The 13,754-nt window shown below is 38.7% G+C and overlaps 1 protein-coding gene across 1 annotated transcript; it reads right to left on the bottom strand.

Moving 5' to 3' along the window:
- Positions 1-3,236: 3,236 nt before the first annotated feature.
- CCDC14 (coiled-coil domain containing 14) lies at positions 3,237-13,503 on the bottom strand. Its single transcript, XM_075710854.1, has 13 exons — positions 13,471-13,503; positions 12,759-12,814; positions 12,195-12,270; positions 11,389-11,461; positions 11,153-11,293; positions 9,835-10,074; positions 9,650-9,744; positions 8,054-8,630; positions 7,396-7,537; positions 6,691-6,770; positions 6,042-6,260; positions 5,831-5,963; positions 3,237-4,442 (listed from the first exon to the last, which is right to left on the bottom strand). Exons 1-13 carry the CDS (start codon positions 13,501-13,503, stop codon positions 3,458-3,460), a joined length of 2,850 nt encoding a protein of 949 aa, XP_075566969.1. The 3' UTR covers positions 3,237-3,457.
- Between the last annotated feature and the right edge of the window lie 251 nt (positions 13,504-13,754).

Genomic DNA, 13,754 nt, shown 5'->3' with positions numbered 1-13,754 from the left:
CCATTGAAGATTGTATTGGTCTTATTGGAGTGGTTGGCATGAGTGCTGGATTTACACAGGTAAAAATTCTGTCCTGCTTCCAAATAGAAAGTTACAGGTTTTAGCAAATGTAACCAGGGCTGGTGGGGAAACAAAGTTTGGTGTTGGAATCTAGCCAGTTAGCTCAATTGGTTAGACGAGACTGAAAAGTTCTTAAAAGTAGTCTGGAGAGGACTGTATCTCAGTCCATGGAAGATACAGGCCTGAGGTCTACTTGCTTGCAACAAGGATGAATCCTATAACTCCCAACGACAAGCACTTGTCATATCCTGGATGGTGAAGAGCAGCAATCTAGGCTGCAGTATGAGCTACTCCAATATTCCAAGCATTGGTGTTCACAAAGGTGATGCCTTTAGTCCATAGTGATTTCTACCTTGTTACTATGGGAATGAGAAGAAATAACTTTTAAATTGTTTTAGGCACCAAAGATAAATATTTCTTTCCACTCAGTCACCTGGGATCTTATTTGCTATGTACTTCTGAGAATATGCCAGTTCGAGTGGTCAAAATGTGCAGACTCCAGGATTTCCTTTATTTATATACAACACATGAAAAGAACAAATTTTTAAGAGATGTTATCATTATTTATCTTCTATTGAGCCTTACTGAACACTAGAGCTGCGTTAACTTCCACAGTTTCAATGTCCTTATCTTGAGTTGAACCCTGGAAGCCCTTCCCCCCTTTTAAAGACTTACATATTTGATCTCGCTGGCTTTTGCTTCCACAACAGTGCACATGCATAATGCCCATATATGGGAAGTTTTATATTTCATTTAAAGTTGCTATAGCTCTGATTGACATATCCAAGTACAAAACAAAGAACTAAAGACTCCTTCTTCCTATTTCTTCTTCTTAGCTTCTCCTCCTTCTAAGAGAAGGATACATATTATAAACCTGCTCATACCTCATTATCCCCAAAAATGTTTTCCAGTAGTCATCTCATGCTTTGATAGAACTAACTTCATAATGATGAATAGGACACAGGTAAGATGGGGTAACATCCTCCCTGCCAAGATAAAAGTGAATGTAAATGCTCTCAATGCGAGAAGAGCATGCTTAGACATCTTGACACCACAGCTGCTTTATGCAGATTGCAACTAGCTTAGGACAAATATCCTCCTTCAAATGGCGTAACAGTCCTGGCTGCAAGAATAAAACTGAATTAGTTTGTCTACTAATGAGTATTCTTCCAACCCTTTCTCAGCCTTCTCGTGAGTTTCAAAGACTAGAATTTATTGTAGCTTGTCTTTAATGCATGCCATAATCATCATTGAAATTTTGCTTTGCTTCTACACTGAAACTGTTTGTAAACATTTAATGAAAACATGTTCACTTTCATACCATCAACCTTATTTGAATCTGAGCACGGATAGTGTGGAGAGTAATAAGAAATCCAGGCCAAGCCTTAAAAGCATTCTAAATCACTGAAGTCACTATTTAGTCTAACTTTCCTTTTTCAAAGTAGGAGTGCCAGTTGGCATCTTCTGTAGTATGTGTTGTCTTCATACCTTTTTATTGCTCAGTTACTAGTAACTAAAATAATCACAGAACTGCTCCACGGCACAATGTATGGATAGTGCTCTAACTTTAAAACATGTTCATTCAAGCAACTAATCATAGGAAAAAAATAAAATTCTTCGAAGTGGTAATTTTTGTCCTACAAGGAAACATAAAAGAAGAGGCCAGCACCAAGAAGCACAGTAATGTTTTCTAGGAAACAAAAATAAGCAACACTGCAGAAAAAGCAGTCTTACATTCAGGTCCTTATACTGCTGTTCCCTTTCCAAAGATACTTTCCCTGAAAAACTACACGTCATGAAAAACAGTATTCAAGCACTGCTAAGGGTGTAAGAGGAACAGACTGGTGGCAGTAACACCACCTTCTCGTACCTCTAACTTAAAAACTTCCACGATGCATATTCTTGGCGTTGAGATCTGGAAAGCCCTGTCAAGAACAATGGACTGGAATCATTCCGCCCTCCGCTCCCACTCCTGTGAGAGCCAGTTTGGGCGACTCAGTCCAGACTCTCTGTATGTAAGCCCAATAGATGTTTGACACCTCAACACCTGCGGGATTTCCATGACTTCCTCACACTGCATATTTTAAGTGCTTTGCTAACTGTACTGGTTTGCCAGCTTTCACCAGTGCCTAATTTGCCTCCTTTCTGTCAGCTGAAGCCTCTTATTGCTTCTGTTTCTCAGCATCAGACTGTTCTATGTTTATCTACTGGTACTATATTCTCTTTTACTTTAGATAAAATCAGCATCTGTAAAAACTATGACCTAAAACGAAATTGTAGAAAAGAACAGAACTTTGATGGTTCTTTTCTTGCTGTCATTTGGACTTTCCATTAAATCAACTTCTTTCTTCAAGTACAATGCTCAACACCAAAAATTGAGTTTTACCAGTGACGAGTGAAGAAGGATTACTTCATGTATTTTATAGGATCTACCATATACTGCAAATCCCATATGATGGCTGCAATTTTTTTTTTTTTTTAAACAGCATGATCCTGACTTATCAGTTGTAACTCTCAATGTTCCTGCAGAGCTGCTCTGTAGCTAGCTCTTCCCTGGCCTCTACCTGTGGAACCTCTTGCCCATGTATGGTACCTGTTCTTCAGAAAACAAAAAAAAAACCCTGTTAAACAAAGACATTTAATTTAGCCTTCTGCACCTAAGTTCCTCTCTAAAAAAAAACAGCTTGAAGAGATCTGCGTAGTCAAGGCAGAACACTTCTTAAGGTCAAGGCAGCTCCACTCTCACCAGTTAAACTCCCACTTCTTGATTAAACTCAGCTTGGATTAAGAAGCAATGCAGCTGAATAAGAAGTCCGGCCCACCTGTTTCTTTGATATTGACACTACTGTTTGCACACCTTCATGGTGAACCAGAACAAGGAGCTAATTTCTTGAAATATATGGTCATAACCAAGGAAAATAACTGCATCCATTATGTAACAGTCAAATAATAATGAAATAAAAATTTCTCTTTATCACATCTGTAACTGACTTCAAATGCATCTCTCAATGCTGTTCTTACTACTTTGAAAAAGCACACAGAAAAAACATGCAAGTGTACTTTATGATTTAATAGAAAAACTGTATTACTAACAGCACACCTGTTTCTTAAATAGTTATCAAGTGCTGTTGTAAGAATTAATTTTGCAATTAAAGAGTATAAACCTAAGTCATAATTTAAAAAAAGGCATTTATACCAGTTATTTCAAGTTGCACACATCAAGGGAAGCAGCACCATAGCTTAATGAGGAACAAATCCCATCCATAATTTAAACAGGTAGAAACAAGTCATTCCATACCAAAAAACACATACATTCGTATCAGTACCATACTTACTAATATACTTCAGAAAAGCCTAAATAACCCAAACAAGTGCACGCCATTATGTTTCCTCACACTCATTGTTTCATAATGCTATTTTGCAGAGTTCTTTGTAACCTAGCTATGTTGGCATCCAAGGCTGCTAAGCTATTCTTAAAGTCCTCTTCATCTCGAGAAGTAAATGTTGAGAAAGAGGATGCACTCCATTGAGACTTCCCTGACATATCATCAAACGAAATGGAACTAAACCCAGCTATTTCACTGCCTTTTTTCTGAGAAATCCCTTTCGGAAATAGCATTGGTACGCAAGGGTATGTACCAGGCTGAGGTTGGTCTTGTTTATCTGTGAAGTCTTTTGCAGCTCCACTTGGAGTGCCTTTTGGCCTCATTTGGACTTCGTCTCCTTCTGGCTTCGCTTTATCCCCTGTAACTTCAAGCGTATTTTCCACAGTCTTTTTCACACTGTACCCAGCATTTAATTTATCCAGAATAGTTGGATCCTTTGCAATCTCACATCCATTCTGCTGCACATAGTTTGAGAGCTCACAGTGGTAGTCTAACATCTTACAAGCTCCTCTACTTTGGGGTAGCACACCAGTTCTTTCAGAGATTGGCTGCTGTTTTTTTGAGGCACTGCTAGTCAATGGAATATAAACAGTCTCATCTAACTTGTTTTGGTCATCTAGTAAAGTCCCAGAATCACTAACGGTTTCTGCATCTTGTTTCAGTGAGGTCAGTAGTATTCTGGGAGCTGATGTTCCTCCTTCTGAGAATGTACTGTTTATTTTACTTCCTTCAGCAGCAAACTTTTCATATGCTAGATTTTGCATTTCTAATTCTCCACTTCTATTTGAGAACTGAAGTTCTGTATCTGTCAAAATATGATCCATTTCTAATTTTTTAAGGTAAGTCATTACTGAAGTACTCCCAGGAAACGGATCAGGTTGTATCTGCTTTTCATGGTCTTCCAAAAGAGACTTCGAGAGACCTTTTTCAGGTTTGGGTCTAACGTTGTCTACTGTGAGGTCAGACAGAAGCTTGGCCATACTGCCCTGCAAGGTCCTGTTAAGATACGATCAATTAACCAGATTTAAAAATAGTCACTAAAAAAAGTTAAAAATTTTTATATAACATCAAAACATTAGATTTATCAGACTGCAGCAAAGTTACAATTCTCTTTCTACATGTTGTCATAAAACAATATAGATGTGAACCAAATCCAATTTCTTTAATTTCTTTCTTCAGCTCAGCTCAATGTGCCTTTAAAGTAACTAAAACAGCACAACCCAATGAAGTTCTCGAGATTATTGCTGATTTACCTGCTTTGAGTACTACAAAATGAAATAAACTGATGTCAAGAAACTGTTACAAAGCATATTGAAACAGTTATCAAAATCAGTGAGAAATGTTTTCTTCCCATTGCATCTAAATATAAAAAATATAATAAAAGAAATAACTCTTCTCACTTTCTGCTTTGTACATAAAAAGAAATGAACGCTTAAATGCTTGCTTATATAGCATATACGTATACACATGTAATAAGACATCATTATACTACCATCTGGTGGTCAGTACAGTAGTCATAGAAGCGTGTAATGTGTCTAAACTTCTACAGAATCTGAAGTGCTGATTAAAAATATTCTGCCATTCCAATCAGTATCAACTATAAACAAGACAGACAACAATTTAACTTCCTGTGCGCATCATGTCCAAACAAATTTTACGTATATACCACTTTGCATGTGCAGAAAGCTATTTAAGTCTCTCATCTTGCCACTGTATTAATCATAAAAGACCAAGATGAAATAAATTCACAGTAATAGTTCTAAAAAATTGTGAGTAACACCACCTTCATTCAGTGATCCAAGAACTCCCACCTTTACCCATAATTAATATGTGGGCATAACCTACTTCAAATGTGTGTACAATTAAAGAAAGTGCTGCTCATTCCCACAGGAAGAGCTTGCTGTGGGTCCTGAAGACAGATCTTTCTGCAAGACTTTTGCAAAACAGACCAAATTCTGAACCAGCGTGAAGACAGACAGACAGACAGACAGACAGACAGACAGACAGACAGACAGACCGACCGACCGACCGACCCTCCTCAATTCAGGTTAAGAGTTAGTTTCCAGACTCTAGCTTCAGGGGAAATATCAGTAGGTTTTCAGGTCCATGCACTTCCCTATGGAGCTGCTTATCAGCAGGTCTGCTATGAAAAGTTAAAACTTAGCACAAGTTACGGCAGATAGCATTTTACTTTACAACAGAACTCAAGTCACAGAGCATGACAACTCTGTTTTAACAAAATTACAGCACCACTGTAGCAAAAGTAGCTACAAAAAGAAGTTTTAGCCTACATGACCTACCACCACCAAGACACTAAGATTACAATAATCCAAAGGGGCACAAGTGTGATGTCAAGAGGCAAAAAATAGCTTAGCCAATAGTACCTGGTTAATTCACGCAGCCTGTTAACTTCTGCATCACGCTGACGTAATGTTATGCCCAAAATCTTATTTTCTTTCTCTGAAGCTTCCAGCTTAAACTGAAGGCTCTTCACGTTTGCTAATGCCTCTTCTACTTCTACAATGCCAAAAAATGAACCTAATTATTTAAGTGTTAAAACACTAAATGAAGAATAAACAAATTCAAAACACATACCAATCTTGAGCTTGGTGGAATGAATGTCATAATGCTGTTTGTTTTCAAGCAATTCTTCTTCTTTATCTTGAATATCTTTTGCAAGATGTTTATTTTCTTCTTTCTGACTTTCTATTATTTTAAGTAGTTCTTCATTTTTAGCCTGTAGTGACTCAAGGCCTTTCAGTGATTCTTTCAATTGACTCTGGAGCATCATATTCAAGGACTGCAAAGAAACTACTACCAAAAATAAAACATAAAAAGTTTAAGTGTTTTGTGTGGTACAATTCTAAATCAAACTAAGTTTTTAAATAATCTTGGTAATATGAATTTTGCTTACAGAGAGAAGGGATTTTGAGACAGCAAGATAAAACTGAAGCTTTCTTCTTAAATATCTAGTATGTCATCTCCATTTTAAGACACATGTAAGGAAAAATAATTTGCTCGTCAGCTGAAGGGCTGAGTCTTGCTATGTGGAGTCTAAACAGGCACAACAATCCATGCAAATGCAGTTGCATGATTACACCCATGACACTTAGTTCAGTTGCTACTGAAGGCCACAATATGTACTGTTATTTTTTATTTATATATCTTTATATGTCTATATCTATCTAAACAAAACTTTAACAAAAATGTCCTTAACAAGCATCATTCTCTATTAGTACTTTACATTCATAGCTGCAGTTCTGTCCAGATGCCTTCTCACTTCTTTCTCGTTCCCCAAGTTGCTGGTTTAATATTCTAAGTCTCCTAAATGTGAATTGTGAAAAAGCATAAACTCAGAAATTCAGAATAAGTTCAAAACCACTGCATTTTAAATTAGTTTGGTAAAAAGCTGCTACTGAGAATTAAATGTCACAGAATGTTTCAGAAATATGAAAAAGTTTTAATAATGCATTTTTCTTACATTCCTATATTTGTTCAACACAAAGGACCCTTTGCAAGTTCTGGTAAATATCTTTCCCTCTGTTCTGAAGTAAAGTGCTACCCAGTTATGTATTTGAGAGCTCCCCTGAAATGAGAGACATTTTTCCATTTGATAATACACTACAAAAGAATATAAGCAGGCTAATTACCTTGATACTGCAGCTTTCAGAGACAATGATACATTGGTCCCACCTAGACAAAGGCCCAATCATGATGTAACTGATGCTACTAAAACATCTGTATTAACTGAAGTCTTGCTATGTGTTAATTATTTAAACTATACAGCCTTATCAACACACTTTCTAATATATAAAAACTGCACAGACAAGAATGAAAGGGCATAACACTTACACCATAACAATGCTAAAATACGCAATTTAGAACAGACCAGTTAAAGATGCTTTAGGTGCATTTGCAGTAAATACAGAATCACTGACGAGTTACTAACCTACGCAGCTGAGCATTTTCACTTCTGAGAGGCTGTAAAGCTAGTGCTATTTCAGCTTGTATATTCATACTTCCCGCTACAGCTGGGAGCAATGATATGCAGTCTTCTATTTCACTCATCAGCCTTAACATTTCTGAATCATCTGCAAGAGGTGAGGGAAAAAAAGACGCCATAAACATATAAACCTGTAATATGACAGTAATATTTTATATGCAATTAAGCAATCCACAAAGTAATATAATAGTATCTGCTTTTTTTTTTCCTAAGAAAATCTCATCTCTATTTTAACTATACTTACTTATTTAAAATTTTGAAGCTTAACTATGAAAACTATGCTTTAGGTTCTTGATAAATCACAACCCACCATCTCTCAGACCAACCTGGGTGGGATTGCCGTTGCAATCTGTCTACATTGTTCCCTTTCTCAGGGGAAAACACTGTATATGAAATGAGAACAATCTGTTACAATCCTTCAAAAAATAATTTAATACTCATCCAGAGTGAAACATGAAGCTATTAAAGTTGTGGAAAACCACTCTACGATGTCACATATCATCTGACACATACAACTTCCAGAAACTGAAGTGCTCACTCATTTAATACAGCTCTTGTGTTATTTGTACGTAATCACCCTACAGCACAATGAAAATGCTCTCACCTTGATCTGTTATCAGTGCTCTGAGCTCTCCCAGAAGATATTTTACAGTCTTAACTTTATTGGCTGTTTCTTCTGGACTTTCTTTTCGAGATTTTAGAACTTTCTTCACAAAACTTGTCTTACAGCTTGAATCTCTCACTGGGGCTATGTCAAGGACATTCAATTCGTCTTCTTCACTGACCATGTCCTCACTGTGTTCTTCAGAAGTATCCTCCTCCTTGTTACTTGAAGCATTATGTTTTGCTGGACAATGATGATGGTGCTTCTGTTCAGTCCTGCTGTTCATCATTTCATGTGATTGTAACAGGGCCAGGTGAGCTTGTATGCATCTTATCAAATCTGCTTCTTTTATCTGTTGCTCATGCTTTGGGGTCACCTCTCTGCCAGAAGATGAGGGGATGAATGTAGGCACCGTACAGTTACTTGAAGCACCTGATGCTATACAAGGGATCACATTAGGAAGAGCAGTGGCAGACTGTATTTGCGCAGCAGCAGTAGGAGCAGCAGAAACCAGTGGGCAAACCACAGGTCCTCCCATCTCTAGCACACATTCATTGCCACTGTCTACAGGAACATCCTGCATAAAGAATATTCATATTAAACAAAAAATATGATTTTTTTTAAAATCTTAAAAAAAACCCCCAACAAACCAAAAAACCCTTGTCTGACTCAATGTAGTCTTGATCATACTTTGCAAATTATAAAAGCAACTATGACTGATTAATTGCATAGTTTTCCAGTATATTAAGGAGTAATTAAAATGTAATTCTGGTTTAGATTACCTTTATCTTAAATGCTATTGGCAACATTAAAGCACAGTTCTTTTTTCAGCTGTTCTGTAACAAAAAAATCTCAGCAGTGTTTTGTTTTTGTTTTTTTTTTTGCTTTATTCCATTCCCTGAATCAAACCAGAACAGGGAAGAAAAAAAAATAAAAGATAACACTGTTACCTTTCAATATTGTAAGTAGATGAATTTCTTAAAAGTCAAGGACAGCACTAACTATACATGGATTGCCTGCAGATGGAAGGTAAGTCTACAGTCTTACAGTTTCAAGGTGTGAGCCCTTTACCACATTTCCCAAGGTGGCAGTTGGTACTCTCCATTAGTTCTATTCTATACCCTGAAACACACAAGTATTTTAAAATGGGGCTCTACGATAATACACAGTATCTGAAGAAACAATCAACTTGATCATTGGCAGGGAAAAGCTACATACGAGATATGATTTCTTTTATCAGGAGTTGGTTAATGATCCTGATGTGTCTTGCTGAGAATGTAACTATTAACAGTAATGAATAATTTCCTGCACCTTCCACGTTCACTGTCCATTACAGAATTCACCATGCAGAAAGAAGCAGCCAGTTGAAATGCCTCTAATTTCATTTTTTGGTGTCTATATAAAATGTGTTTTAAATAGCAGTATTTTCTCTCATTATTTATTCTGTTCATCACTATAGGTTGAAATATGAAATTTTTTTCTTTAAGGAAAATTATTACAACACCCAAGAAACCCCCCCCACAAGTAAATATATAAATAAATAGGCAGTGATAATTTAAAACATTTATTAGTAGTCAGAATCAAACTTTTACTTACTGACTGAGTAGATAAGGAATTAGCTGAATGCTGCCCAGACAGAGCTGGTGTGGAGGTAGGTAATCGATAATTAAAAGCTGCAACATTTTGACATCCTAAAAGAAAACAACACTTATAGATCAGGGCAATTTTGGGCAAAACTCATACAGTAAAATAGTAGGCTCTACGTTAATAGTTCCACTAACCGTGATTTGAGGTAGGAAAAGGAGTTACAGCAGGAATGTCGTTACTGTTCTGTGGTGGTTGGCCAGTTATCAGAGACATCTGAGTTTGCACATGCTCACACAGTTTCTGATGCATCACAGGAGAGTGTTGACTGCAAGGCACATGAACTGGTTGAACCATCTGATCCTGTGCTGCGCTGGAAAGTTCTTTCTCGGTAGAAGGTGTGGTGGACGAGGCACGTTTTCTATTTGATATTGGCACTACAGAGAAAGAAAGAACAAAAAAGGCAGCTGAAGTTGTCTGTCTTAATCTACACAGACTCATTGTGTCATCAGGCAGACTCTGGCAGGTTCCTTTGAAAAAGAAAACCAGAAGACACTGCAGCTTAAGATTCCAGTCAGATTTTTACTCACCAGCAAATTAATCCATCATTTTTTTCTTCCAGACAGAGCAGCCTAACCCAGTTGGACAGACTGCACAGAGATTCAGTCCTACAAAAGGCCTGTTCAAAAATGCAATTCTTAGAAATCTCTGCTTAGCTGCTTCCTAAGCTTTTAAACCATTTGGAATAACCCGTACTAAAGCACTCTCCAAACCTAATTTTCTTATGTTGGGTATAATTACAACTCCGTATTTTTACAGTGCTGGAAGATATCAACTATGTGCTCACCTTCTACAATTCACAAAACAGGCCTGCTGCTGCACCCCTAGTCTACAGGCCCCACCTGTCTACTAGTTTAGAAATCACACAAAAGAAATGGGATGGAGAGAGGGAGAAATACTAGTAAAAGTGAAATATTGCAACCGAGAGCAACTCAGCCTAGAGTACTCCATCTGCCTTTCCATTCAAGTGCTCTGGCCACTAAACCATCTGAGTTCTTATTAACTGTTGCAACACTTCCCTGTTTCCAGAAATTGATCTTTGAGAAAAACCTGGCTGGACACCTACCTACCTCCAGGACAGTTTATAGCTGCATATCCCAAACAGAGACCAAGCACTGTAATGCTTCACTGTCCAAGAAAAATGAGGCATGGGTATTATCATTCTCCTCCACACTTCCTACCAGCTAAACTTCATGATTTTGGTATTTGTAAACACACTCAACTGTCTTCCTTGTACATGAAGCTCAAACATTTGTGAATTTTAGTAACTGTTTAGCAAACATTTAAGTTTCTAAAAGGCAATGAGTAATGCCTACATCCTTTTGTGGATCCAGCCCCGGATCAACCTATAACAAACAACAACAATTATCTGAAGCCTTGTTGTATTGCCTCAGTAAGTTGAGGAGTGGCTCACTTTTATTTCAGAATAAAGCAAGCCGAAGAAAGCCCGCTTACCAATTTCTTTTTGGACGTGGGCAGGAGTAATGGTTTTTTTCAACCCTTTCTTCTTGGAAGTATTTCCTTTGTTTAGCAAAGGCTTGGAATTAATTTTAGCAGAAGTTGTTTTCCCAGGTTGCTTGTGGATAGTCTCCCTTCCTAGTATTAGTCGAAACAAAAACTAGTCAACAAAACAAATCAAAACAGTCTTATAAAAAACTAAAAACTTAACTTAAATGTTCAATAGGTACAACCTGTAGCCTCATTTTGTAAGATATTCTTCAGTAAAGCTGCACAACGGTCAAGTCCATTATGAATAGTATCAACCTGCACAAAGAATACTGCAGTCAGAAAATGAGCATCACTGTTTTCTTTTAGTAAACCAAGATCCTATTTTAGAAGGGAGTGTTCCCCACTCTGTCACCTGAAAAAGAACAACTGATAACCAGCAAAACCATGTCATCTTACATGTACTACTTTGCAGTTACATGAAAGTTTGCAAACACGCACATCTTGCAAAAAACTTAAATTGTGTTCTTGCACACATATCCATTTGCTGGATTTCATGTTTTGATAAGTGCATGTGTGGTTTTTATTCTTTTTTTCTTATTTTTTCTTATTTTCATTCTTATTTCCATGTACAGTTAAGCTATTATCTACAGCCTATTTCTATTTTGGAGATAACTGACTGAGCACTACACAGAAAACAGCGCTGCAGTGCTGACAACTCATTCTTTAGGCACAAAACCTAACAAATATGGCTATACTTCTGCCAGGGCCAGCTCTAGTCCATAAACAGCATAGTTATGTTTGCAAAATATATCCTGTGCCTTAATGAGGTGATGCAATTTGTGAGAGCCAAACACACTGCACACAAAGCCAACTTGCATGTATCTGCAAGATGCAACATAGACACTCTTGCTAGCTTTGCAGAAGCAATTTCTAGTCCAGATGCAGTAGTATCTAAATTAACCTGTTTTTCTTCTTTTACTCAAGGTATTTCAGTTTCCCTTCTCTTCAGATAAACATAGATGACTGTATTAAAAAGTCATTTAATTACCCGATCGTCAGAGTCAGTGGAATAGAGAGAGTATCCAGACTCCACATCAGAATGACATCCTTTTCTTAAGCCAAACCTGAAAAAGTCAAATTCACTGTTTACACTACCTCCTTAATATGCAGCAAAGTAAAAAATTCACTTTTATTCAATAATACCAAAATAAAGTAAATTAATTTTATCAAGAAACAAAATACCTTTCCCTTTCTGAAAACTTTGCACTGCTGCAACAAACGTGTTTAGCATATATTAACGGCTCATGTCAAAGGAGAATTCAGTCTTTACTCAACAGTCTAATGTACAGCTCATAACTATACAAATTCAGTCTTCTACAAATAAAACACGCAGAAGGACTCAAGCCTGTATTTCTACAGGCAAAATTTCTATTCAGTTTGTGTCTGTCTATTCATGGACTGCTGAGAATCTGGCTGTACTGCCTTTCAGCTAAAAACATTTTCTAATATATACAAAGAATTTCTGGCTAGTTGTTGGGTATGACAAGTATACGGTTCCCAAACGCTCACATGTACACTCAATCTTAGATAGTATTCATAATTAAGGTCTTACTGTTTTCTTCCATTCGTTAATTTAGCTGCTCCTGTTAGCCTTCCAGAAGACAGTACCTGCTAATTACAGAAATATATTTTGATTTTCATGAAGTACTTCACACAATAATTGAAGACTACCATTAAGCACTAATTCCAAGAACTTTTGCCAAGGCAGATCAGTTAATTCACAGCTCTCAGACCAAGGAAGGGGCCACCACTACCACTGAGGACTGAATCTTGCAGTTTTCATTTCACAAAACATGCCCTTATAGCATGAAACTTTATTAATTTCTGTGGCATTCTACAGTAACTCACCTAATGACACGGTCAAGGGCTGACATACAAACATACATTCCAGACTGAAACCAAGCTCTGTACACACCTGAACTTTGGGGATTTTAAAAATAAACTACGGCCACTGCTCAAACCACACAGAGCCCGAGGTGGAAGAACCCTTGACCGGAAAGCTCGCTGCGGTGCCCCTTACCGACACACACAAAGCCGCTGAGCCCTGAGGGAGGGCTGCTGGGCCAAGGCCAGGCAAGCACAGCCATTCCCTGCCGGAAGGCCCGGCTCCCCCTCAGCAGCCGTTATGCCGATCGCCCATCTCCGCACTCGGCGGGGACACCCCTCACCCCGCTCCCCGCAAATCAGGGGCCCAAGGAGGCACCCGAAGAGAGGGCCGAGACCCGACTGCAGGCGGGGAGGGGCCCCAAGCGCCCCGCACGCACCTTGCAGGGCCGCGCAGACCCCGGCCCGGCCATGGCCCAGCCCCGCCTGACGCGGGGGCGGGACCACCCGGCCCGCCCCGTCCCCGACCGGGGGGGGAGGGGGCGCCGCGAGCCGACCAATCCCGAGCCTGCTCGCCTGACGGACGGGATGGCCGTTGGGGAGGGGCGGGGCTAACGCCCCCCTGACCCGCCCCGCTCGGCGGCTCCTCGCGGCGCGCCGGCGGCAGCTGGGGCGGGAAGGGGAAGGAGCTGCGTTGCGGAGCGCGGTCGGGGATTGGCGGAGA

Source organism: Pelecanus crispus, chromosome 5 (genome assembly GCF_030463565.1).
Source record: "Pelecanus crispus isolate bPelCri1 chromosome 5, bPelCri1.pri, whole genome shotgun sequence".
Taxonomy (NCBI): Eukaryota; Metazoa; Chordata; class Aves; order Pelecaniformes; family Pelecanidae; genus Pelecanus; species Pelecanus crispus.
This window is presented reverse-complemented; position numbering and strand designations above follow the sequence as displayed.

Bases quoted from the DNA above. Each gene is read 5' to 3' on its own strand.
- CCDC14 (XM_075710854.1), bottom strand. From the start codon at position 13,503: ATGGCCGGGCCGGGGTCTGCGCGGCCCTGCAAG. The intron at 12,815-13,470 runs GTGCGTGCGGGG...TGTAATTAGCAG, and splicing joins GGTCTGCGCGGCCCTGCAAG to GTACTGTCTTCTGGAAGGCT. The intron at 12,271-12,758 runs GTAAGACCTTAA...TGACTTTTTCAG, and splicing joins TTAACGAATGGAAGAAAACA to GTTTGGCTTAAGAAAAGGAT.